The sequence below is a fragment of the Petromyzon marinus genome, chromosome 9, assembly GCF_048934315.1.
Source record: "Petromyzon marinus isolate PM22_M1 ecotype Great Lakes invasive population chromosome 9, UKy_Petmar_22M1.pri1.0, whole genome shotgun sequence".
NCBI classification, from domain to species: domain Eukaryota; kingdom Metazoa; phylum Chordata; class Hyperoartia; order Petromyzontiformes; family Petromyzontidae; genus Petromyzon; species Petromyzon marinus.
Window position 1 is genome coordinate 16,549,591 of NC_133675.1, and position 26,892 is coordinate 16,576,482.

General features: G+C 47.4%; 2 protein-coding genes across 4 annotated transcripts in view; both read right to left on the reverse strand.

Moving 5' to 3' along the window:
- LOC116940438 (protein mono-ADP-ribosyltransferase PARP15-like) overlaps window positions 1-11,877 on the reverse strand; it is a 38,891-nt gene extending 27,014 nt beyond the window's left edge. Inside the window, exons 1-4 of one of the 2 annotated variants that reach the window (XM_076065951.1) lie at window positions 10,343-11,877; window positions 6,948-7,015; window positions 3,119-3,164; window positions 2,191-2,273 (exon numbers count right to left, since the gene is read on the reverse strand). In XM_076065951.1, coding sequence (XP_075922066.1) covers window positions 2,191-2,273; window positions 3,119-3,164; window positions 6,948-6,980 — 162 coding nt within the window. In that variant the 5' untranslated portion in view covers window positions 6,981-7,015; window positions 10,343-11,877. Of the gene's footprint in view, window positions 1-2,190; window positions 2,274-3,118; window positions 3,165-6,947; window positions 7,676-10,342 lie in introns of those variants that run through there. The other variant, XM_076065952.1, reaches the window with a different exon arrangement.
- Window positions 11,878-17,612: 5,735 nt separating this feature from the next.
- Window positions 17,613-26,892, reverse strand: part of MFHAS1 (multifunctional ROCO family signaling regulator 1) — a 61,562-nt gene continuing 52,282 nt past the window's right edge. The window contains exons 3-4 of one of the 2 annotated variants that reach the window (XM_032950265.2): window positions 19,448-20,809; window positions 17,613-17,936 (exon numbers count right to left, since the gene is read on the reverse strand). In XM_032950265.2, the coding sequence (XP_032806156.2) occupies window positions 19,812-20,809 (998 nt within the window). In that variant the 3' untranslated portion in view covers window positions 17,613-17,936; window positions 19,448-19,811. Of the gene's footprint in view, window positions 17,940-19,447; window positions 20,810-26,892 lie in introns of both variants that reach the window. The other variant, XM_032950264.2, reaches the window with a different exon arrangement.

Genomic DNA, 26,892 nt, shown 5'->3' on the forward strand with positions numbered 1-26,892 from the left:
GCTTGGCAATGGTCTTGTAGCCCATTCCAGCCTTGTGTAGGTCTACAATCTTGTCCCTGACATCCTTGGAGAGCTCTTTGGTCTTGGCCATGGTGGAGAGTTTGGAATCTGATTGATTGATTGCTTCTGTGGACAGGTGCCTTTTATACAGGTAACAAGCTGAGATTAGGAGCACTCCCTTTCAGAGTGTGCTCTTAATCTCAGCTCGTTACCTGTATAAAAGACACCTGGGAGCCAGAAATCTTTCTGATTGAGAGGGGGTCAAATACTTATTTCCCTCATTAAAATGCAAATCAATTGATAACATTTTTGACATGCGTTTTTCTGGATTTTTTTTGTTGTTATTCTGCCTCTCACTGTTCAAATAAACCTACCATTAAAATTGTAGACTGATCAAACTTGATTTGGCGCTTTCGTGACTGCAGGAAGTATTCTTTGGTTCTTTCTGTGAAATCACGTAGAAATAGAAAATAATAAATTACATAATATCATACGACGTTTCGATTGCAACGCAAGCAATCATCATCAGGTACAAATGAAAGAGAAACAAACCTAGTAAACTTAGAAATATAATGCAAAACAACACAGATAGTCGGCTAACATAACAGTCAACACCCTACCTGGTTGATTACGTTCTTCTAAAGATTGCTAGATTTAAGAGAGAGATAAGACACAGAACCGGAGACACATATACAGACACATAAGCAGAAAGAGTTAACACAGAGACACAGAGAGAGAGAGAGAGACACACGCATGGGCACACAGAGAAACAACGCCTCTGTGTCGAGGCCTTAAATAGGTAGAGAGGGGGGACAGAGAGAGAGGGGGGGGAGTTAGAGGAATTAGCATGTCAACGAAAGATCCTGCAATGAGAGATCCTGTGCCACCACTGGAGGAGAGAGCAACAACCGAGGGGAGACAGAGAGAGAAGAAGGCAACACTAAATCAAACAAACTTAGTAAAATTTGGAAATGTAATGTAATGCAACACAGAGAGTCGGTCAACACACAATTAACACATGGCCTGGTTGATTACGTTATTCCAAAGATTGCTCAATTAGAAGTAAAGTGTGAAATTTGAGAGAGAGACAAGACACAGACATGGAGACACAAAGACAGACAGACAAGCAAAGAGAGACAACAACGAGACACACAGAGAGAGAGAAAAACAAACTTAAAACCTCCCCGTAGAGGTGGTGCAAACTTGATTTGGCGCTTTCGTGACTTCAGGAATTATTCTTTTGGCGAAGTCACGTAGAAATAGAAAATAATAATAAATTACATAATATCATATAGACTGATCATTTATTTGTCAGTGGGCAAACGTACAAAATCAGCAGGGGATCAAATACATTTTTCCCTCACTGTAGATCCACCTTTACCTGCATCTGGTCTCTATAGATCCACGTTTACCTGCATCTGGTCTCTATAGATCCACCTTTACCTGCATCTGGTCTCTATAGATCCACCTTTACCTGCATCTGGTCCCTATAGATCCACCTTTACCTGCATCTGGTCCCTATAGATCCACCGTTACCTGCATCTGGGGCCCCATCCTTCTTGTGCACCACTGCCAACGCAAAATCACCAAGTAATTTCAGACTCGTGGTTATTCTTCTTGGGTGTTTGTTGACCAAACTAGCACGTGTCGAGCTTTTAGTTTTAACCCTTTTCTGCATTTCCCCTTCAACTCTACCAGCAAGTCACCTTTCACACTTCCTCTCTCGCCACTCAGATGTGTCGACCTCATCCCCCATACACTCATGTAACGAGGGTGGCGATGTTATCTGTGAGTTATGCACAAGCCCGGGCTTGTCTGTATTGGCGAATGCCAGACCGGTATGCCCCATGATTGCGTGTGCCGAACAACTCGTTGTGAAGGATAGGCTGGGTGATTGAGACTGTTAACTATTACGTCTGCCTCAGTGATCTACCCTGGCTTCACCATGATGTTGATTGGCGGGTTGTGTACCTAACTAACCACCCTTTGTGAGGGAGAGACTCGATGATTTAGGCAGTTCGCAATCAGCTATCCCTTGTTGTGCGTGTGTACCAAGAGGAACGGTGAATTATGACATTTAATTTGGGAAGCGTTTCGCAATGACCCTACACATACTTTGAAAACGTTTTAATCCTGGGTTCATACAGTAGGTACGCATTTTTTTATCAAATGATAGGAACATAAACTCACAGTTTGATCTTCAATGTTGTCCATCACAAGCGATATTTTTTTATTTTCGCAGGTATAGAAAACATTTTTCCCACCAAACAATTCTAAGGGAAAAATCACGTGGTCAATAAAAACGTTCATGGAACGATGTGAAACCATTGAGACAAATATTTTGAGCAACCACAAATCAAGTAATAATTTAAGCTTTATATCATGCTATTCATGCAATTGCAACTCATAACGAGGTACAATCATTACATACATAATCACATTAAGGGCTAAATCCTATTTAGAACAATTATTAACTACATAAAATTGTCAGAAAATTGCACAAAACTATTCCGTGCTGTCTTAGCAGATTATGAGTGATAAAATAAACAAGTAGAAATTTTGATTCATCACCAAAAAATAAAATGCTAAAATATTCAGATCTTTCCCCCAACCCATCTTCTCGGCTTCCATATTCTAGTGGCAGTTGTTGAAGTCGGGACACACTGAGCCGATATTAATTGTCTGAGTCTCATCAGCATGGTTTGGTTAATTAAACGTATGCTGCTACACCTCATGGTATTACCCTTCATGAACAGTGCAGCCATGCAGCCGAGAATAAAATTCCATGATGTTTCTATTCTGTGCAGAATCTCAGATTGTGCAGCGAGGACTCTTGCCTGTAACAGCAGACAACCTAATATACCTCACAGCAAATGCATTCCCTTATCCAATGTTCATTATGCTTAGTCAAAACAAATACACTTTTTGCCAGCTTAAGGTATTTTGGCTACATAATCTGAATGTATTCTCTACATGTTTGGTAATTAAATTGCTTTTCTGTTGTGTTAGACGATGGGGTTTTTTTTGGTGATGTAACAAACATGTCTGCTTGTTTGTTACACAATGAACACGATCAAATTAGTTTCATCTCAATCTTGTCAGATATTGATGTGATTACCTGAAGTAATTGAAGTATTGTCATCCAATGATTCTTCGTCGTCATCCTTGGAATTTAGGTGGGTGCGCATGACAAAAACGTTACGTACAAAAACATAACATTTAGTGACATTAATATAACTCCCCTTACCCAATTCTTTAAGTGTTTCATATTATTCGTGCATCCTTCACCACCTGCAAACGTTCCTAGAATCCATATGATACATGATTCTATGACCAGAGCAATGAAGTGGATAAGAGGAAGTCGCCTCGAAGTGTCTAAATTATTGTTGGTTTAATCTCTGTGGTGCACTGCAGATGACAGGATTGGTGATATGGGCCTCCCATCACGCGGATTTATTGGATTTCATTTGTATAGCCATTCCATATTTCAGATGAGATTGATCACATCAGTAATGAGTGATGTCTGAGCATGTCCTGCCCACCCCGACGCCTCACTGACGAGAGTCGTTCATAATGTATATGTTATAATGTCCCATTGGGCGGCTAAAATACAGCAAGTTGGCACAGGAGGGGGTACAGCTGGTGCATCTACCAGTCATCTCAGTCAGCCAACACATGGCACCTGCTGGGTTTGTCCCGAGACCTCATGTCAGCGAGCCTACGACACTTCACGTGGCCTCAAAGTGCACCTGGCCTGGCACAGGTCACGTGGTGATCTCACCGTCACGAAGTGGCAAATGGCGGCTATTGGTATAATATTGGTCGTCGTAAAACCATCACACCCCTACCCCAACTGTCCCCACCCACCACTACCACTCTGCATGGACACTGCCCCTTAACACATTCCTGCGGAGGGAGCTGGTAGGAATGTTGGGTTGCTCGGTCAATGGCCAGGGTCAACGGCAGCACCACGTGGTGTATTCCGCAAATATGCCCGACTGTGAGGGCAGGCACAAACCGGCGTGAGTAGGTTAAAGTTGAGTTTTAAGGGCACCACGGGGTGACCAGCCCCTCCCCACCCAGCCCCACCCAGCCCCTCCCCACCCTCCCCTCCCCACCCAGCCCCTCCCTCCCCACCCTCCCCTCTCCACCCAGCCCCACCCTTCCCATTTTTGGATGCACGATGGACGGACGGACACAATAATCCCCTGTGGGCTGGTGTAACCAGGAGGTTCCTACCAGTATAATACCAACACCCTGGCCGTTCGCCACTAAGTGACTGTGACGTCCCCAAGACGCCTGTGCCAGGCCAGGTGCACTTTGAGGCCACGTGAAGTGTCGAAGGCTCGCTCCCGCATCCTCTATCACTACTCAAACAAGCAAACCCCGGTGTCCCGAAGGATAGGCTGGGCCTAAGTGATGCAGGAAGTTGTGGAGCCTAAGGAGGGTAGAGCCTTCAAGAGGAAGCATACAGGGCCTAAAAATGAAGGGTGTGGGGCCTAAACGGGAAGAGACATAGTATAAAGAGGAAAAGACAGGGCATAAACAATAAAATTGGCCCTAAAGTGGAAGAGACGTGGTCTAAATAGAAAGGAGCAGGGCCTCAAGAGAAAGGAATGTGTGGCCTAAGCATGTAGGAGTAGGGCCTAAATATAAAGGGTGAGGCCAAAAAGGAAGGGTCGTGGCTCAAGCAAAAAGGGAGATGGCCCAAGCAGGTCATCCCAGAGCCTAAAGAGGAAGGGGTAGGCATAAATAGGAAACGGGTTCTAAATCGGAAGTGGCGTGGTCTAAATAGGAAGGGGCAGAGCCTGAAGAATAGGGAAAGTGTTTAAACAGGAATCGGGTGGGACCTAACCGGGAAGATGTGGGGCCTATGCAGGAAAGGGCGTGGGCTCAACAGAAAGGGGGCCAGACCTAAAGAGGACCGGGCAGGGATGAAGCAAAAAGGGATGGGGCCTGAAGAAGAGGCCCGAATTAGGAAGCCCAAAGAAGCAACATCCATTTCAAACAGCCCACAAAAATTCAAACCGTGAAATTCTAAAAAAATTACAGCAACTTCAAAAGTAAACAATTCCACATATGGAGGAGCATTTAAACTATAAACTTCTCTGTTACGCTAAGGACGTGAAAGCAGAAAATCAAATAAATTCCTGCAAATGCAGCCAAAGGCCAATTAGTGTGTCTATAATTCTTAAAATAAGTTTCGTTCCCTGAAAACAATTTGAGGATTAATTTCACAATTGAGCTACTTAATGAAGGTATAAACATTTAGTATATAGGTCCAACAATTAGTTTCAACAGATGGTTCTGCTTTTTTGACATCCAGAGTTATTCTGTATGTGTCGTCACAATTATCGTGAGCTAATGAATACTCATTGATAAATTAATTAATCATTCTACCTTCGATAATATATTTTAAGAAATAGCCATTTCCAAATTGAAAGCAAGTGAATTAATAAAAAAAAAGTTCAAATAAAACCTTCAATTCCAATACGTTTAAGAAACATGGGTCACTACAAGCTACCCAAATATAACCCAAATTTGGATAAGATCACAAATGCACAAACTTTGTTGTGTACCACGCAGGTTATAATCTGAAACTATTTCAATATCCCTGTATATCAAGGTTTGTCACACTTGGCAAACCCATGACGTCTGCCCGCCTGTCCGTCCATCTGTCTAGGTCACGATAGCTCAAACGTGCGTGATTCAGTGTGAATCAAATTAGTATAACGTTGTGATGCTATTTGGCACTTATCAGATTGAAGTACAGATTTAAGGAGTCGAAGTTGATTGTGGTTGGCATTGGGACGGGTGGATCCTTTGTGTAAAAATAAACACCAAGCATGGCTGAGGTTTTGTAAATTATCTATCAATACTGATCTGTGTGCAGTGGTAAATCTATAACAGGTGGCAGTTGGTGACTAGGTCTGAGCAGGGGTCTTGTGTAATATGGAATATATGTATATATATGTTTAACTTCCTTCGCACTGTACATAGTCAACCGTGCTAATTACGCCAATGTACCATTTGACCGTTAACAGCAGCATTGGTTCCAAAGTACGCTTCAAGGCTGGTGTTAAGCTGTTAACTAAACAACAATCGACTTGTCAGTTCATCACCAAACTGCATAAAGAAAACAAACCAATTCAAACTAAAAAAGTTATAAAATTCAGCTAGTCCCCACCGAATCACAAAATACAATCACACAACACTCAGCGCGTAACACTCGGCACAAAGGTCACTTGTGTTAACGCTCAGTCGCCAGCCTTTCAGAGGGTTGTGGTGCGCGAATCTACTATGATGGTGACCCTGAAGTCCTTCGCACAATGTGCACACACAACCGCATGTCAATGCAGTGGGTATAGCAGACAGGGGGCCTCGGCGTGGCGTCTCCCACTCCAGAATTGTGAAAAACACAAGTGGCCCTGGGCCACCTTTCTCCAAACCCCAAAAGTAGATCGTGCCCTCATTGCTCTCAGTGTATTGCCACCCCAGGAATTGGCTCTTGGTGTGGCCCCTTCATCCTGCAACATTCGACGGTGAACTCGTGGTTCTCGGCGTGATCTCTTCACACTGCAGCAGTAGACAGAGCACTCCCTGGCATGGGAAACCTTATCAGAGCTTCTGTCGGTTGGCCATGTACAGTGCGAAAGAAGTTTAACATACATAGATACTGTGGTTAATAGGACCCTGATAAGTAACACATCACATCATAGTGCTTGTAGATGCCATTGTCATATTACAGGCGCATCTGCCTTTTGTAGTCCTATGGTTTTACTGGGTCCCACAAGAGGTTCGAGTGGGTGTCATTGACCTCTGGGAGGCTCCTCTCTGCCTGTAATAGTTATACAAATATAAACAGGCAGAGCAGGAGGTAAACATAATTCGTGTGTTGCCATCAATGCTGTTATTACTGTTTCATAAATCATAGCAAAAACACCTACCTCTGCAGTTGGCGTGCTGTCAGCAGAACCCATAGTTTGCTGGTGTCGGTTGAGAAAATACGTCCACTCTAAGAAAGAAAACAATGTCCCAACATATCATAAATACACATTTTTGTTATTAAGTGTTTTCATGAAAAAAAAGGTTCACATCGCATTATAATAACAATTTCGACATGTGACACGTACACTGTTCATTCTCGGAGGGAACAACTCAGAGGCGTGAAAAAACCACAGAGCAAGAAGGCAGCCATGCGATAAGCTGGCGACAACATGGTCCAAGCTCTGTGGTCATCTATTAATGTGTTATCAGTGAATAGGTGTTTACATGGGAGTCAACCAGAGCACCCAGAGAACACCCGCGCGTGTACAGGGGACGCTTTCCCATACAAAATGAACAAGTGGGCCACACAGCTTGGACCAAGTGGGGTCCACGTTTTCCCATGCCGCCCTCTTGTGGCGAGCCAGGGTAATATGACTTCTGAACGCCCACAATTAAGGGAGTTTGGCAACATTTGTGCGATCCACCAAAACCATCGCCTCCACAGTGTTGGATTATAGGTGTGCATGTTCCACCACTGCCCGGCTTGCGGGTATTCTGTCTTATTCGAATAATGCAGACGGATGCAAAAATACTTTTAATTCTTAATTGGTTTATTTTTGGGTTAGATTGTCCAGATATTAATGCCAATTTTCAACTATACCCTCCACCACCCAACAGAGCCAATCGCATGGGAAAATATGCCATTAGATTTTTTTTCAGCAAACCGGAGTTTTGAAAAGCAAGCAAAGCTTTGGTAATTTGAATGTTTCGCTGGAGATTACATCCAGCATTATTATTAGAAGTTAACAGCTCAGCTTTGGTGTGAATGCGCTTCCTGGTTCGGGTCATTAGGAGGTTAAACGGCAGCACAATCATCCACGGACTCCAAATTAATAGCTTGAGTTTGCCAGTTAATTGGTTGTGATTGGCAGCTTAGATTAATTTCATAAGTTGGTGAACATAAGATATCCTTAACGATATTAAGGTGTATTCTGTTCGTACTGAAGATGGAGTCTTATTGCTATTGTGATTCTAGTTAAGTGTTAACTGGTACTGGTAGGAAACGTAGTGGACTGGAAGCCCAACCGGGATTATCACAGGAGGTAGGGGATTAATTGTGTATGTTTGTGGATGTCTGTCCACGTGTATCCGGACACCCGGATAAAATGGGAGGGGTGGGGCTGGGTGGAGAGGGGAGGGTGGGGAGGGGCTGGGTGGGGAGGGGAGGGTGGGGAGGGGCTGGGGAGGGTGGGGAGGGGAGGGTGGGGAGTGGCTGGGTGGGGAGGGTGGGGCTGGGTGGGGGGGTTGGAGGGGTGGGGGGGTTGGAGGGGTGGGGAGGGTGGGGCTGGGTGGGGGGTGGGAGGGGTGGGGCTGGGTGGAGAGGGTGGGAGGGGCTGGGTGGGTAGGGTGGGGCTGGGTGGGGGGTGGGAGGGGTGGGGCTGGGTGGAGAAGGGCTGGTCACCCCGTGGTGCCCTTATAAATCTCAACGTTTAACCTACTCACGCCGGCTTGTGGCCGCCCTCACAGTCGAGCATATTTGCGGAATACACCACGTGGTGCCGCCGTTGACCCTGGCCATGGACCGAGCAACCCAACGTTTCTACCAGCTCCCTCCGCAGGAGAATGTGTTTATTAGTATTATGGGAATTCGCACTGAGGAATTGGAGATGTAGGTTGACGGAAGAAAGTGTGTTAATTACAATGCGTGCCACTTACAGGAAAGTCAGAATCGAAATGCGCTGTATTTATGTAGACTGGAGGAATCTGGTGAGCTATAAAGCTCTTTTTCACAGATGCCCAGTAGGGGCGGGTCAGGACGTCACAACAACACAAAAACACGATAGGAGTGCAAAGTAGAGGAAAGATAAACACATCACTTCAAAATAAATACATACAAATAAAACTAAACAGGAAATAAGAAACGCCTCGATACTCAATTGAGTGAGACACTACTTTTAGTATCGGTACAACATTCGCAAGCTTTGAATTTGCTCACACATTGGAAACGAATGATATATTACACGCTCTGGCACACATTTCTATTTGTGTACAAGGCGGGGATGCCAAGACGTTGCTCATCAAGTGGAAGTCTTCTGGTAAATGAGAGTGATGGAGGAGCTTACGACGACCTGAAACCCGAGTGGGAGGCGCCCCTCATTCGCTCCGTGGAAATCCCCTTTACAAACTGTGCGGCCAAATATAATATAATACTGTCGGGAACTTTAAGACCTTGAGGCAAACTACTTAAAACGTTTAAGAATGGATTTGAGACATATAGTTGGCAATGGTTTATGGGAAGCTCTCGAGCAGAACATATTCATATCTTGAACAGTGTCTTAGGACATAAAAGTACTGTAATATAGTAAACTAATAGAGGTTTTTTGGGTTAGATGGTGTAAATATGTGTCGGCGGGTTTAACGACACATCTATATATTTACGCGATCTAACCCAAAAAAACATCCTATGGATGATATTGGTCGTGAACGCCTACGACGTGTTTAAACATCGTAAACTATGTTCGTCGGCATTGGTTATTTTTAAAGTCCAAAATCGGTACTTTCCAAAGCTCAGTTCTGTTTCAGGTTATTTACAATAGCCCATTGTTGCAAATAATGTGCATAAGACAAATGTACAAAATAAAACTATACGTGTCGGGTATGGCCGATCGCTAGCCAGCCAGGCAGCCAGTCGTGAATGATCCAATTGGATAATTATCTTACGTGATTGATCCAATTGGATAATTATCTTACGTGATTGATCCAATTGGATAATTATCTTACGTGATTGATCCAATTGGATGCTTATCTTACGTAATGAACGAAGTCGTCTCAATAATGTTTTTATGTAGCACAGTTTTCATTTGTAAAATCTTGTTTTGTCCTTGTTCATTCGAATACAACAATGACTGCGAAATGTATCTATTTAGTTCAGTTCAAGCTCACTCTTGTGCAGAATATTCGTAAGCACACTGCTCTATTGAGCCGTCTAAATGAGTTCAATTCGCGTCAACATCAGGACCGAGTGATATCTGAAACGGTCCTGAGTGCCCCACTTTACAAACCCACATGGCTATTGAGGTGCGACATCCATAACCCCCGAGACTGACGCCGTTTGATAAAGCCTTCCAGCAGGAGAGCGACAATGGCTGTGCATTATTATTTGTATTTACATAATTATGTTAAAAGATCATTGTAATGTGCTGAATAAACATTGCCCGTTAACAGTAGTTTACTATCGTACACCATTCGCAGGTTCTTAATTCGCTCAAACTTTGATACCAATATACATTTACACACACACTGCAATAAATTCCCCTCTATTTAAAAACTACGAGTGAGACCTTACTCATCATACCTGACAAAGTGAAGGTCTTCTAGTCGTCGAGCATCAAGTGGAGGAGGGCTTCTCGCAGTCGAGAATGTGAAGAAAGACTGAGAGCACGCACACACGCACGCATTTCTTGAGTGGGAGGTGGCATCTTCTGAAAAAAACCTGAATTCTCCCCGGAGGAATCCGCTGTCTGTTACTGTAGAACGTGTCCTTTCCGTGCCCCTATCATCCACAACTTATAGGGTCAGCGAAAACTTATATTCCCTGCTCCCCTATTCCTATTATCCTCGATTATCCACGATATTACCAGATAATACATATCCAATCTGCTTTCTAATACGCGCTCTTTGTTTTCACGGATAACACGAGATAACACGAAGATAACACGAGAGAGTCCTACTGCAAAACAACATTCACGGCAGGTTATTCGGGATCACGAAACAACACAGATACGAATAGTCTCACAAAGACACGAATAGCCGTCTCACACAGATACTGAGACACACACACACAGTCAGTCAAGGGGACACATACACTCATAGAACCAGAGACACCCAGATATGAGACACACAGAAATATACACATGTTACTTTCAGTAAGTTAAAAGCTGAAAGGGAGTAAAAACATGTACATTTTGATTTAAAGCTTTCGTGACTGCAGGGATTCATATTCTTGGTTCTTTCGGTAAAGTCACGTAGAAGGGAAACAAAAAAATACAAAAAAATCAAATATATAAAACAATTATTATTGTCACGATAATTTTATAATTTTATTATCACGACGTTTCGACTGCAGTCGACTGCAGTCGAAACGTCGTGAGAATAATAATTGTTTCATATATTTTTATTTTATTGTTTCCCTTCTACGTGACTTTACCGAAAGAACCAAGAATATAAAAAAATGTACTTCTGCTTTTTGTTGGTTTCATTTGAGCCGCAGGCAGATAACTTACGGTGTGAGGTCTAATAGTTGCTGACTCGGCAAACTGACTCCATACAAGAATGTTGAGTACAATAAACCCCTATAATCAATGACCATCCTATTCGTGTCTCTTATTATTGTGGGTCAAGCCAAACATGTTATAAACTAATAAGCAATCAACCAACCTAAAAAAACCATAAAAGTATCGATTTTCTACAATATTTGCAATAAATTAGTGTTCTAAAACACCTATTTCCACTTACTGGTCATGAATCAGTATCCGGTGTCTGGGGACAGTACCCGTTCCGAGCCCACGATAGTCCGAAAAGTTGAACTGAAAGTCAAATATTAGAAGGTGCTAGTAGAGGAGTGTAGGAATGGGGATCGCTTACATTTATTTTGTTATCTTCTTGTAGTGTCATAGTGTTTCAAATCCGCGTTGTGTTCGCGAACCCGGTCTGAGAAACGTCGCTTCGTTTCACGAATGTAACTGCTGCCGCAGACACAACTCAGCTTATAGACACCCCAGGATATTGCATGTCCAGAATCGCATCCTTCACCGATGGGATCAAATCACGGATTTTGTGTACTGTATTGAACCGAACTTGGATCTTGTGTTTGTTCAAGATTTTGGCAATCCTTTTCGTAACCCCTGCTATGTATTTTAAGGTGATGGTTTTGATTGGGTTCTCAGCAGGGGCGGAGCCAGGATTTTGACTTTGGGGGGGGGCTGACTTGAATATTCTGAGATATCCAGTGTAATGTTTTTCAATGGGCGCCACGAATATATATAACAAATTTTATTGGATTTGAACGCGGAGTTTATTAACAGGTCGGAGCCGCTGATGTGGCTAATAAGTTCGATAAGTTCGAAAGGCTGCCGCTCAAGCAGCCTGCAGGGCAGCACAAGGTGGCAGCCTGCATGGCAGCACAAGGTGGCAGCCTGCAGGGCAGCACAAGGTGGCAGCCTGCAGGGCAGCACAAGGTGGCAGCCTGCAGGGCAGCACAAGGTGGCAGCCTGCAGGGCAGCACAAGGTGGCAGCCTGCAGGGCAGCACAAGGTGGCAGCCTGCAGGGCAGCACAAGGTGGCAGCCTGCAGGGCAGCACAAGGTGGCAGCCTGCAGGGCAGCACAAGGTGGCAGCCTGCAGGGCAGCACAAGGTGGCAGCCTGCAGGGCAGCACAAGGTGGCAGCCTGCAGGGCAGCACAAGGTGGCAGCCTGCAGGGCAGCACAAGGTGGCAGCCTGCAGGGCAGCACAAGGTGGCAGCCTGCAGGGCAGCACAAGGTGGCAGCCTGCAGGGCAGCACAAGGTGGCAGCCTGCAGGGCAGCACAAGGTGGCAGCCTGCAGGGCAGCACAAGGTGGCAGCCTGCAGGGCAGCACAAGGTGGCAGCCTGCAGGGCAGCACAAGGTGGCAGCCTGCAGGGCAGCACAAGGTGGCAGCCTGCAGGGCAGCACAAGGTGGCAGCCTGCAGGGCAGCACAAGGTGGCAGCCTGCAGGGCAGCACAAGGTGGCAGCCTGCAGGGCAGCACAAGGTGGCAGCCTGCAGGGCAGCACAAGGTGGCAGCCTGCAGGGCAGCACAAGGTGGCAGCCTGCAGGGCAGCACAAGGTGGCAGCCTGCAGGGCAGCACAAGGTGGCAGCCTGCAGGGCAGCACAAGGTGGCAGCCTGCAGGGCAGCACAAGGTGGCAGCCTGCAGGGCAGCACAAGGTGGCAGCCTGCAGGGCAGCACAAGGTGGCAGCCTGCAGGGCAGCACAAGGTGGCAGCCTGCAGGGCAGCACAAGGTGGCAGCCTGCAGGGCAGCACAAGGTGGCAGCCTGCAGGGCAGCACAAGGTGGCAGCCTGCAGGGCAGCACAAGGTGGCAGCCTGCAGGGCAGCACAAGGTGGCAGCCTGCAGGGCAGCACAAGGTGGCAGCCTGCAGGGCAGCACAAGGTGGCAGCCTGCAGGGCAGCACAAGGTGGCAGCCTGCAGGGCAGCACAAGGTGGCAGCCTGCAGGGCAGCACAAGGTGGCAGCCTGCAGGGCAGCACAAGGTGGCAGCCTGCAGGGCAGCACAAGGTGGCAGCCTGCAGGGCAGCACAAGGTGGCAGCCTGCAGGGCAGCACAAGGTGGCAGCCTGCAGGGCAGCACAAGGTGGCAGCACAAGGTGGCAGCACAAGGTGGCAGCACAAGGTGGCAGCACAAGGTGGCAGCACAAGGTGGCAGCACAAGGTGGCAGCACAAGGTGGCAGCACAAGGTGGCAGCACAAGGTGGCAGCACAAGGTGGCAGCACAAGGTGGCAGCACAAGGTGGCAGCACAAGGTGGCAGCACAAGGTGGCAGCACAAGGTGGCAGCACAAGGTGGCAGCACAAGGTGGCAGCACAAGGTGGCAGCCAGAATTTTGCACCAGCCGGATATCCGGTTATCCCGATTACCGACTTTCCCAAAATTTCAGGGGGGGCCAAGCCCCCCCCAGCCCCCCCTGTGGCTCCGCCCCTGGTCCTCAGATGGTTCTCTACCCATGGTTGGGGATGCAGCTTTGCGGATTGTGCGGTCAGAATATCCATTCCTCCTGAGAGCCTGGCATACGTGTTCAAGCTCACTGGCTAGGTGGTGCTGGTTGGAGGTTAAACACGGCAGAACCAACACCTCGGCGATGGCGGATCAGTTTCAGGAAAATTCGGTCACAGTTCCTAAAATCACTGTTACATTGCTTTTATGGCTTTATTTTGGTGATGTCGAAAACGTTTTTTGGTTTGGCCATGTTTGTTTGTTGTAGTACGGAGTTAGACTGATGGCCTTAATCTAAGTTGTCTTGTAGTTGTTGTTGTTTGACTTGCATCCCACTGGGATTTTTGCACACAGCGTTGGTGTACGGTGCTTTTTTCAGGAATATTTTGCTGTTTTTTCCTGGATTTTCTGTTTGCACAGTCACATAATCACTTTAAGATGTTTTCTTGTTCATGTTTTTGTTATTTGTTTGTTGCAGTTGCACCCGATTCAAGAGCCGAATGGCTCACAGGGCTTTACCAAATAAATGAAACTGAAACTGAAACCGCACCAAGTTTTAACTGCTATGATTTTCACTCACCCACCCGTGTGTCTTGTCCGATTACTAATCCGAGCTCCTTTACTTGCTAATTTCTCCAGCCCCACCCGTCCCTGCGTGCTATAAACCCTCCCTCCCTCTCCCCCGTGAACTCCGACAGCCACGACTCTACAAAACTCCTTCCCCCCCCCCTTTCCCTCCCGTGCCTATATAAAGCCACAACAGCAGATCATTTTCCCACCTGAAGACGGACGCTTGTGTTGCGACCGAAACGTCGTGTTTTCTTTTATTCTATCTACGTGACTTTACCGAAAGAACCAGAGATTATGGATTCCTGCATTCACGAAAGCTTCAAATCAAGACTGAACCAGTCTCTTACCTTCCTCGTGCAATGGTGGTGCCTATTTTTGCGAGCTAAGTTCCGTGTTTAATACTCTTTGGTTCTTTCGGTAAAGTCACGTAGGTAGAATGCTTCAAATTCCGTGTTTAATATTTCTGTGTGATGTTCATTATTAGCTTTAGCCTCAGGTCAGCATTCATCCTGCTTCTGTAATTGGACTTGCGGTGGCTGGGCCTAAGGGACCCAGCCAATGCAGCCTTGTCCGCCAAAGGAGCTCGTTATTGTGTGTTGTTTACGGAACTGAGCGCCTCACACAATGTCGGCTGGTTAAACCCAGGATGAATCGTAGGCAGGCCAGCTTGAATGCTTCAAAACAGCGCTAAATTTCCTTCAAAACGGCATTTCTCAAGCGTATAGAAGGAAGGGCCTTAACTGTGGCCGTGAAAATTACAGGGCTTTATACGTAGCAATGTGCCAGGTAACTTCCACACAGCATTACACGGCTGATGAAGATATGCCACTGAACTGATTTGGAGTGAGACCTCCGCTGCCAAACCGGAGCTAGCCATAAGCACCCTGTCCAGTGGAAAGTTAGTTCCGCTCGACTGATTCGGAGTGAAACCTCTGCTGCCAACCAGAGCTGGTCATGAGCAAACAAGGGCTTTCTCCACAACGTCTCTATCATTCACGGAGAGTTGAGGGGGTGGAGTACTTGATGATATAAAAAGCCACATCTCTGAGTAGCATGCTTCACGTTCAGCAAGTGTCTAACTCCTAATCAGAGTGGGCAGCAATTACCAGATCATCATCATCCATAACATGGTTGATCAATAAGAAGCCACCCCTTGATAACACCCAGGCAGGAATTACTCAAATGGCTGGTAGAGAACATCCCCGTGGCATCCGAAGGTGAACAGGAAATTATTGAAGGTTTTGGAAAAGATCGCCAGGGAAGAAGCTCAGGCGATTCTGATCGTCCTAAACTGCCCCCAAAATTATGGACCTAGCTCAAACTGCTAATAATAATGCTTTAATAGATACCTTCACGGACACGGTGTAGTGTACATATTGGGATACCATCAGAAACTACTTTTAGTCAATTCCTGCCCGTTTTCAATCATTTTTTTATTTAAGACGATTTTGAACCAGTGCGTGTGCGTGTGTTCATACTACCACCAACTCAACGCGATGAGAAGCGAATGCGCGCACCAAGTGTGAAAACTTCAAATGAAAAACGTCAAGTTTCATCAGTGTCAAAATTCCCTTTATTTGGGATGCAAAATCCCTATCACCAGACACCCGCCCAATTGTGAAAGTGAATATTGCTTCATGAACAAAAGCACATTTCAAGCAACAACTTACACACACTCTCCCACAGATATAAGAGGAGCGTCAATAAATGGATAAAGCCAGCAACTTTGTTTAAAGTTACTTCTGAAAACAATGTGAAACATATCAAGACTCCTGAGTCACGTGGATATTTGTCTTGTTCTGTGCTTTGAATTGCACGTGTGGTGAATGTTCAAAAAAACTGTGATCTCACCAAACACACACCACCCCCCTTGCTCGCCAGAAATTTGCTCGAGTGGAAAACGAAATGTACAAAGTGCAAGAACCGTGGATGCAGACAAAGCGCGCGGGTGCTTGCACGTACAGAGACCCCCCCACCTCCAACTCGGCACTGAGCTTCAACGTTAAGGCAAGAAGCTGTGAAACCTCGGTGCACACGGACACAACCGTTCCCCACCCCCCCCCCCCCCCCCCCGGAACACTTGTTTCATCTTTGCAAATATACAAAACAATTCGTTAAAATCACGTGCCGTAAACAACAGGTTGCCATGCCACACGAAGAAGTAAGCATAAGGTGTAACATGCACACCCCTAGACGATTTGTTTTCGCCGTGAGGTGGATGATTGTCCTCGTGGAACTCCTTCAATCAGTTCTCAGAGCACAACGCCATGCCAGGGACTGCTGCCAGAAGTTTAAACCCCAGAATGACTTCTGGAATAACCTCACTTGGCTTGTTTTGTCTGGAGTTATATTTATAATTAATTCCTCGGATGAACTTAAGTGTAGAAACGAATGTATGGCCAGTTGTTCTGTGCAGCCGGTGGTAATCCTAGCTGAAGCCAGGATCTCAGCAGTGTTCACGCGGTGCTCACAAAATGGGCATTTCCCCCCTGAGCAAAAGTATTAACATTTTAGTCAGCATCTGCATGTGTGTGCATGCAGGCCAAGATGCGATTCATATTTTCTCTTTATAAATATGGACAATATGATGGATACTGTCAGAAAATGCATTCTAATTTCATGTTATCAGCATCTGAGGACGAAGGGAAAAGCTTGAAAAGAACTGCATCTTGTTTCTGAACAACCTTGAACAATAACCAAACCTTTTTGCCAATAGTTCATCAGTCGGCCTCTCTTTTCCATCAGCCACAAGGTGGCAGTCCTTCACGCTGTGTGAGCAGCAGTCATGGGAAAAGATTCACTCCCAAAGCCCGCATCCCCCAGCGATTCGATTGTCACAACTTGGGGGTCGCGATTAGATTCAAGAATACGCTTCGTCGTCTCGATTGCAGTTTTCTTTCTCCTTTAGAATAACCGTAACGCGTCATTTGCAAACAACAAATCAGAATCATCTCTTACGTGCGCGCTTCGATGTACGTATAATGAGCGCAAGAACTGACGTTAATCAATGCATCACAGATGGACTTGAGGAAATTAAATACCATTTTTTTTTTTACAATGGTAGTTTTGCATATCCATGGGTGACCTTGGCTGAGACCATCAAATGTTTAAGTTATGACAGAGTGGTTTAATATTTGAGCTAACAAAGCATGAATTGTATTTCAGGATATCTTGATCATTGTTCTTACATGAGTGTAGCATTAGCCCTCTGAGCAAGTCAGCCACCTCTTTTTAAAAAAATGAGGAAAAAGTGCATTGAGTGTGGCACATCAAAAAAATGATGCACGATTTAGGTTCACACCTTCAGGCCATAAGGAATTATTTATTCCCAACGAGCTTTGCTTTCACAGTTCCAAACAGTGCACCACATAATTCCGTACACATGTTTCTGCATGGCTGAGAATATGAAACATAAAAACAAAAACCTTTTATTTGGCAACAAACTCGGGAAAATGTCCACCGATGGGAGATCACGAGCTTAGAGCGTGAGCATCCGCACTGCCGTGGGAGCGCACAGAGAAGGCCCTCTTGAACGGCCGGCGGCGCTGCGGGTGGAGCAGCGTGGAGAACCCGGACATGCGGCCACAGCGAGGGGAGCAGGAGGAGGAGGAGGAAGTCCCACGTGAGATCGCTCTGCTGAAACAACACACGAGAGACAACTCGGTTGGCAATCGCGAAAGCCCGTACGCAAGAGAAGGCGGAAATAGGCTCGAGACATTTTATTTTCTGAAGAAGACCTGAGAAACGAGCACATTCTGAATGTCATGTTTCTGCTTACATTTCTGTATTCAGAAGAAAAAAAAACATTGCAGTAGAGGGGTTTGTTAAATACATTAATTTGTTAAAACCACGCAATCCTGGGACTGCAGGTGACTACCCGGCAGGATGTAGCCTCATAAACCCCACTGGACGCCCCGAGATCTCCACCACAAGATATATTTATAATTGATTAAAGACATTAGTGGAATTAAATTTCCAAAGGCTCTCTTCAATTATTAGAGAACATTTAACTACATAAATGCTAAGATGCCACGGTCCCTTCAGAACATCTCACTTTAAATACATATTGAAAAAATAATTTAACCAAATTCCATCCCTGTTGCGATATCAGTGTCACGTGACGAGGTGACGGTATCCAAATCTCTCACACAGCATTGAAGAACAACTCACAGAAGCAGATAACACAGCTATCTCGTGAGATTCCACACAATAATAGCAGCACTGTTCGCCACACCCTACCAAAGAAAGGCATTTGTAGCAGCCGAACAGCCAAACCAATACATTTTGACTTAAAACTTTCGTGACTGTAGAAATTCATATTCTTTGGTTCTTTCGGTAAAGTCACGTCAATCTACACGTCTATCGACTTGACTTCACCGAAAGAACCAAATAATATGAATTCTTTCGGTAAAGTCACGTCTATCTACACGTCTATCGACACGTCTATCCACGTGACTTCACCGAAAGAACCAAAGAATATGAATTCCTGCAGTCACGAAAGTTTTAAGTCAAAACCAAACCAATGTTTTATTGCTATACTGCCATCTCCTGCCCACCTAAGCCATAACCTTTAACTAATCCACAGGCGGTCCATTTAGATTAATGCTTTTCTGTAACAATTATTTTTCAAAGGCAAACTAGAACCAATTTCAACTTCAATGAGTCATTAGCCATGCATATGCTAATGTAATGATGAAGCAAACTCCTTTGGACGGCAGCACTGGCCAACAGAAGAGAACAACAGAATAGCTGCAATGTGTCTCGCATGCCTTGTTTAATACTTTCACAAATATTTTGCCTGATCAACAAAACAATTGCATATTGGGAGGGGTTTGTTGCGAGTCATTCATTAAAAAATATGCTTAAGTTTAAAACTGTAGCTCATAGAATATAGCCAAGTGCAATTTAGTTTTTTTAAAACCCCTATGGGGTTTTGTGCATTCATTGGTGACGGCGTTGAGATTATTGGGTTCGGTGCACTTGAGAAATTGATTAAAATGTTGGCTCGCTGGCCACAATCAAAACCATAAATCTCAGCATCAACCCCTTGAGCAGACCACCCCCTCCCGGAGGTCTTCCCCCTCTACCTTCTCACTTCCTATCGCAGGAAAGTTCAGCGGCATTTCATCAAGCGTGTGACCAACCTCTTTCCAAGCAGCGCATCGTCATGGCACGGCAGTCGGCTCGCCCCCCCATGCAGCGAGCGCGGCTCCGTGCACCTTTCTCTCTGCCGACTCTGCCGAGCCGCACGTCCATAAGGGTTGGCCAAAGTCATCGCCGAGCAAATGGCAGCGGGAGAGAACGTGAATACGTGGAGACCGTGAATACGCGGCGCTTCCTCGGTTTCGCGTGGCGACGGTCACGTGGGTTCCCCCCTCGAGCAGTCCCAAGGGGTCCCCCCCCGACCATGAGATCCAGGGGCTCCATAACAGGGAACGGACAGCGGCCACCGCTCTCGCGCTGCCAAACCCGGCCCGGGCGTGGGCAGCTCGCGGCCCCTCCCATCGCTCACTTGGCCGGGGGTCCTGGTCGCGCGCCGTTCCTGAGGTGTGGCCGGGAAGTCGCGGTGGGGTTAGGGGCGAGGGTGGAGGTCGCGCTCGTGACGGCGGCGGCGGCGCCGTGCACGGTCGGCCATGACAGGCTCCGCGGCTGCGCGCAGGCCGGCGGGAGCGGCTCCGTGGGCGAGTGCGGCGCCGAGCTGTGGCTGGCACGGCCCTGCGGCCGCGTCGTTCTGCTAACGACGCCGGCGCCGTGCTGCCGCCGGTGCGGAGCGACCAACCGGGGACGCGAGGCCGTGCCTGGCGCCGACGCCAAGCCGGCGGCCCGAGCGTGCGCGGTCACGGCCGCGTGCGGCCCGTGCGCGGCCGCGGCGGCGGTCCCGGCGGCGGGCCTCCCGTCGGCGGCGTGCGGCCGGCGCACGGGGTGGGTGCCGATGTGCGTGACGATGCTGGGCTTGCTCGGCGGGTGGGGGCGAGCCCTGGCAGCTCCGCCCGGCTGGCCGTCCTGCGGGCAGCACGTCGCGCCCGGCTTGGGCGTGGTCATCACGGCGCTGGGGTAGAGGCGTGCGTGCAGCGTCTCCGTGGAGCTGAGAGACTCCAAGTTTGGCGGGTTGGGCGGCGATCCGGCGTGCCGGTCGACGGGCGTGCCGGCACGTGTCGCGGGCGAGGGAGAGGGCGAGGGCGGTTTCGAAGCGGGACGGGATTCCAGGGAACTCGGGCTGGACACAGACGTGAGGGAGAGGCTGAGCGAGGAGCCGGGTGAGGTGGTGGTGGTGGCGGCCGGGAGGGTGTGCGGTCCGCCGGGGGCGGTGGGAGACGGGGACGGAGAGGGTCCCGGAGACGGCGACGGTGGCAGGGGCAGCGAGCAGGGCGCGGGCGGGCAGGGCTTGAGGGAGATGGGCGAGGGGGGGTACACGAGCGACACGTGCACTCTCTCCGAGCCCGTGCCGCCCCGCGGGCACACCAGCTCCGTGACGCCCTCTGGCCGTGGCTGACTGAGCAGCTCACCTGCGCCCACGAGGGATACACAGTGGCGTGGTCAGGTGACATCGTATGAATCGCAACATTCTACCCATCTTGTCAGGAAATGACCGTGAATAACGACACCGGATGTACTTAAAAAGACTCCCTCAATATGTGTTGCTACATCAAATTCTCAGTCCGAGGATGAGACGCATTTTATTTAACGGGTTGCATTATCAAGTCATCAGTTACGGAGCTGAGATCGTGAATTTACTACAATGAGCACACGTTATAACCACGATCAGCTACCTGGATTCGAATCCACATTTGGATACAAACAAAGGGTACCGGCATCCACTGTCCGAGCACCACATGGCTTTTCCAATCGGTGATCGCACACTCGTGCTTCCAGTTACGCTATGGGTTTCTCTCTCTTCCTCTGTGAAGCCACCAGTGACCATGCTGAGATCATCAACTAGTTACCCTTGAGGAATGCGACTAAAACTGGGCACGGGGATGGTGCTCACATGTCACAGGATGGAGCATGTTGGGATGGAGCATGTTGACGTATGTGAAATGTTGGCTGGGAGCCAGTTGTCTGATCTCATCAGCGCCGGTTCAGTGCCCCGACACGAATGAGCCCTGTGAGTCACCCGGCCACCACCTCGTTTCGAGTGTCTTCCTACTCATGTGAGCGTGGAGGGGGGGGGGGTGCATCTGTGTTGGCGGCTGTGCGTCGTCGTTTAAAGAATTCCACAGTACTCTAGGGGTGGGTGGCAGTTAACCCATCAGGAGACACCCGCTGTTGCCTCCATAGATGGGACCACCACGACTATTGTTATACTTTACCTCTCTCGCTTTTTTTGTCAAATATTTCAAATGCACAATTCAAAATCGACACGTAAATGTGCCCGAAAAAAGGGGAAAAACCTATTATGGTATTTTGGTACTGGCAAAGGAGGTCCCATGATGTAAATGTGCACCAGTTACCGTGATTTCAAGAGTTAAAACAAAACGAAATTACTGATTACTCATATGTTGGAGTATATAACAGCGGTCCACAGTGGCCTAGGCATGTGAACGATGATGCTGTTGCACCTTCACAATCCACCTCTGAGCACACAGCTCACTCCGCACCTCCGACTGGCACGGTTGGCTACATACGGTGCGAAAGAAGTTCAACATACGTACGTACACTCCCCACAGCAAGTTCAGGGTGAATCGTACTGGGAGTTGAAACAATGATTTTGTGCCAAATGCTCCTGTGGTGAACAAGGTGACCACGAGGCTGAGACATTGATGATAAATGTTACGTCGGTAATAAAATATATAGCCCGTGTCATATCACGGGTTAGAAACACACTGGCTACACAACGCATTATTATCAACATACTTAAGTTGTTAAATGCACGTGCACTCTTAAAGAAGACTCAACGAGACGCAGACTGATCGTGATGCTTTCGCATAAATGAGCGACGCGTTGCTCACGTCATTTCTTGAAACAAACAGAACGAAGGAAAGTGACAGCATGACCATGATGCTGCATGAGATCACAACAACAAGAAACAACAACCGGCAGCGTGTTTCACTTATACGGCGCTACACCAGAGCACATTTGCGTTCATGTCACGCAGCCGTGACACTGCCCGCAGCTCGTGCGCGACGAGACCCGGGACCCGCAGGCCGAGAGTTCACACATCGCCGACGGCAGGGGGCACAACGTCGCCACGACCCGCGGGCGGACAGCGTGCCGACGCAACGATGCCCCTGCGTTGTCCGCATGCACTGCGCGTTCAACTCCTTTAGCGCCGTACGTAGCCAGCCGTGCTCATCGGAAAGTCCGGTGAGCGTTGAAGCAGCGGAGCATCTTGCCGTTTGTCAATTTGTATGCCCGGGAAATTTAAGAGTGAAGCAGGAAGAGGATTTCTCCACAAATCTGGCTGTCGCCTGATAAAGCTAGTTGTAATTACTGGCGAAACGTCGTACTCAGATTGTAAATGTTGTGGCTTGGCTCTCCAACACACCGGCGTGCTGTACTAGTGACGAATTGGCACGTTCTGTTTACGTGACAAACCTTACTAGTTGGCTGTGTCGGGTGGTGGCGGGTTTAACGACACAACATTTATATATTTACGCGATCTGACCCAAAAAAACCCTCTGTTGTGGATCCATGGGAATGTGACGATCGTGCGAATGAGTGTGGAGTTCCATTGAGTGTGGAGTTCCAATGAGTGTGGAGTTCTAATGAGTGTGGAGTTCCAATGAGTGTGGAGTTCCAATGAGTGTGGAGTTCCATTAAGTGTGGAGTTCCAATGAGTGTGGAGTTCCAATGAGTGTGGAGTTCCAATGAGTGTGGAGTTCCAATGAGTGTGGAGTTCTAATGAGTGTGGAGTTCCAATGAGTGTGGAGTTCCAATGAGTGTGGAGTTCCATTAAGTGTGGAGTTCCAATGAGTGTGGAGTTCCAATGAGTGTGGAGTTCCAATGAGTGTGGAGTTCCAATGAGTGTGGAGTTCCATTGAGTGTGGAGTTCCAGTGAGTATGGAGTTCCAATGGGTGTGGAGTTCCAATGAGTGTGGAGTTCCAATGAGTATGAAGTTCCAATGAGTGTGGAGTTCCAATGAGTGGAGCGGGCTAAAGTTAACCCAACCCAAGAATAGCGAGCGAGCTTACGTTCGCTAACGTCGCTGAGCAACACGCAGTGTGACGGTGGCTAACAACAGCCATGCAAGCTCACGTCTACAATATCAAGAGAATAGGAACAGCATCAATGGTGCGTCGCGGGCGACCACAGCACTGTGACGGATAAAGGTGGCAAGACGTTTACGAGATGGATCGAAAGGACGACTTTATTTTCGGGCAGTGATTAAAGTTGGGATCAGGATCTAAATGTTGACATAACGAGGTGAACAAGAGCGGGACAGAGTGGGTGGTGCATATAATAATAATAACACACCACTAAGTGTACATAACAATAACACCCCACTCGGATCGGTCGATGGGAGACGCGGATCGACTAGCAACGAAAGCGGAATACAATCGTAAAAAATATTGTGTGTCTGTTATGTGTGTTGTGTGTCTGTTATGTGTGTTGTGTGTGTTGTGTGTGGTGTGTGTGTTGTGTGTGGTATGTGGTGTGTGTGTTGTGTGTGGTGTGTGTTGTTTGTGTGTACGTGTTGTGTGGGTGTTATGTGTGTTGTGTGGGTTGTGTGTGTTGTGTGTGCGTGTGTGGTGTTGTGTTGTGTGTTGTTTGTGTGTACGTGTTGTGTGTTCGTGTTGTGTGGTGTGGTGTTGTGATGTGTGTGTTGTGTGTGCGTGGTGTGTGTGTTGTGTGTGTGGTGTGTGTTGTGTGCGTGTTGTGTGCGTGTTGTGTGTGCGTGTTGTTTGTGTGTACGTGTTGTGTGTGCGTGTTGTGTGTGGTGTGTGTGTTGTGTGTTGTTTGTGTGTGCGTGTTGTGTGTTGTTTGTGTATACGTGTTGTGTGTGCGTGTTGTGTGTGCGTGTTGTGTGTTGTTTGTGTGTACGTGTTGTGTGGCGTGTGTGTTGTGTGTGTGTGTTGTGTGTGGAAGCACGAAGAGAGACACACGTTGGGAATTAAGAAGTAAAACAGAAAGAGGGACGCATGGACGAAAGAACAAATGGAAAAGACAAAATGTTGACTTAAGGAAAGTAAATGAGCTTGGGTAGGACGCATCCCAGCTAGAAGGGACGGTGGTGGCCGATGGGCGAGACTGGTGAGGGATCGACAGCCAAAGGAGGGAACGAGGAGAGGATTCTCCATCTCCCCCACGCTCCCATCAGCAAGACTGCCGCTCCCTGTCCACGTGGACACAAGACACGAGAACATGCTTCTTGTGACCCTTCTGTGCGCTCTCATGTGGCTTGCTTATTTTTTTGATTGGTATTGTGGCATTTTCCCTCTCGAACAAAGCGAAACAAAAAAACCTTGAACAAAGTCTCAATCTTAATAATCATTTATGAGTTCATGAAGGCCCATGAGGATTGATTACAGTACAGTATCTACTTTTCAAGGAAGACCTGTAGTTACAAATAGCTGTTATCGATCTAGTTTGCTGTTTATTGGACTGGTGAGTCCAAGTAATTGTGTTCATGGCATCTCGGACGACGATACCGTGACTCCGAAACCTACCCGTGAGAATTACTCGCACAATCCCCCGAGAATACTTTTGAGCGCCAAATATCTCACCCCTGACAACAACGACAACCTCACAATATGCACCCCCGTGACGTCCACCCCGTTATATTCTCAGCCTATGAATAAGAGACGTTTTTTTTTTCAATGCATTGGGCAGCCCCAGCCGAGCGCAGTCCCCATAGAGGCGCCATCTGTGCTCGCCACGCCGACTGCACTCACGCGCGCGCTCTTTTAGAACAAAACGGGGCAGCTGCTCTCTGTGCAGAGATTCTCCCCCCCCCCACTCCCCCCCCGATGCACCGCAGGGAGCAAAAGCCAACGCCAGGAGCCTCGCGTGATTGGCCATTCTTCTTCCATTCGCTGAACTTGAACTTCAAAGAAAAGTTAAGTATTTGCAGCGGCGCAAAAAACTACGTCAATTCAAATCTCAAATTCCTCCGCGTCATCTCCACCAACGTGGGAGATAAGACACGTGTTTATAAGAGATGACGAATAGTAATCACCACTCCAAACGGGTAGGATTACTGTGCAGGTGAACCCGGAGCGCAGCCACCGTTCTGGAATTTCGGAGTGGAGTCCTAGAGACGTTCTGAGGCTGCAAGGCTGATTCACTGTGCATCTCTCGGGTGCAATTCTGACAGGGAGCCCACGCTTGTAGATCTTGTTAATTAAATTTAACTTTTCACATTTTTCACTTGGATGTTTCCTTCAATTTACAGACGTTGCACCTGGGTTACGGGACTACAAATTAAATATGGCAGCACCCCATCACTTTGGGATTTTATTCAAATGCTTTTTTTTATAATCAGTAGCTATTCTTTGAATTTGTAGTCAAAGGCCCAATGTATACAACCTAGGTATGTCTCTAACTTATTATGTATACATGTTATTTGGACCGTCTCTCTTAGCACCGCAAGTGAATCAATCATGACAAAATGACGCAGACACAAAAATCTGACGCATATACGTAACAGCATAAGGAGAGACACGGGGAGACACGGGGAGACACGGAGACCCAGATAACCCAAATGGTGTGGGGACACCAGATAGGAGGACACATGGATGGCTGGACAGACAAGCAGATTCGCTGACATGCAGGAATGCGCGGCTGCCCCTCTGCGTGCCCTCTCTCCGCACACTTTGGCACTGAAATATGTAACACGAAGCCACTTTGCGCTTACGTCCGGGGCATCTGTGCCGTGCGCCTGTGTGTGTGCACGCGTGTAATCTGGCACTGCAGCGATAACATCAAGTGCTACGGAAGCTGACCACCCCCCCCCCCCCCCATGCCAAGTTGTAGTGAATCGCAGCGTTGAGTGGCACTCGGATGGGAATTGGACCCCACTCGGGTCTCAAGAGAGCAGTGGTCCTTTGGTTGTCTCTGGGCACCTAAGGGCTTCGTGATTTGTCCGTGACTGTGATTAAAATACTGATGCAGGGCAGCTCGTGAAAGGTCCAGTCTGCTTCAGTGGGTCTCACGGTTTTGGACGACACTCCCTAGTTTTAAAGTCCGTGGTTCCTTCTGCAAAATCCGTAATATGAGCACTTTTTGGTGGGTGAATGAATCCATTAATGTGATTTGCACGGTGGATTTATAGCCTAAATTTTTAAAGTGATGAGATAATATGAACTCTTTACTAGAAGGGGGAATTGGCAGTTCATCATAATCCAATATTGTACTTTTATATTCTCATTCATCCTAATGATTATTTTATAATGGCTTTTAATTTTAAATGAGGTTGTTAATATGAATGTACGTTGCAGGTAGTATTTACAGTATTTTATTCAATGCATTTAAAAAATATTATTTATCCTGGGGGGAGAAAATGCAGTGGTTAGTGCACTGCGCTATGAACCTGGAAGCATGAGTTTGATTCCTAGTCACAGATAATCTCCGCAGGGCGTGCGATATCTAAATCAGTCCAATGCCTCCCTTTTTACAACACGCACTGACCAGCATGGTGAAGTATGGTCA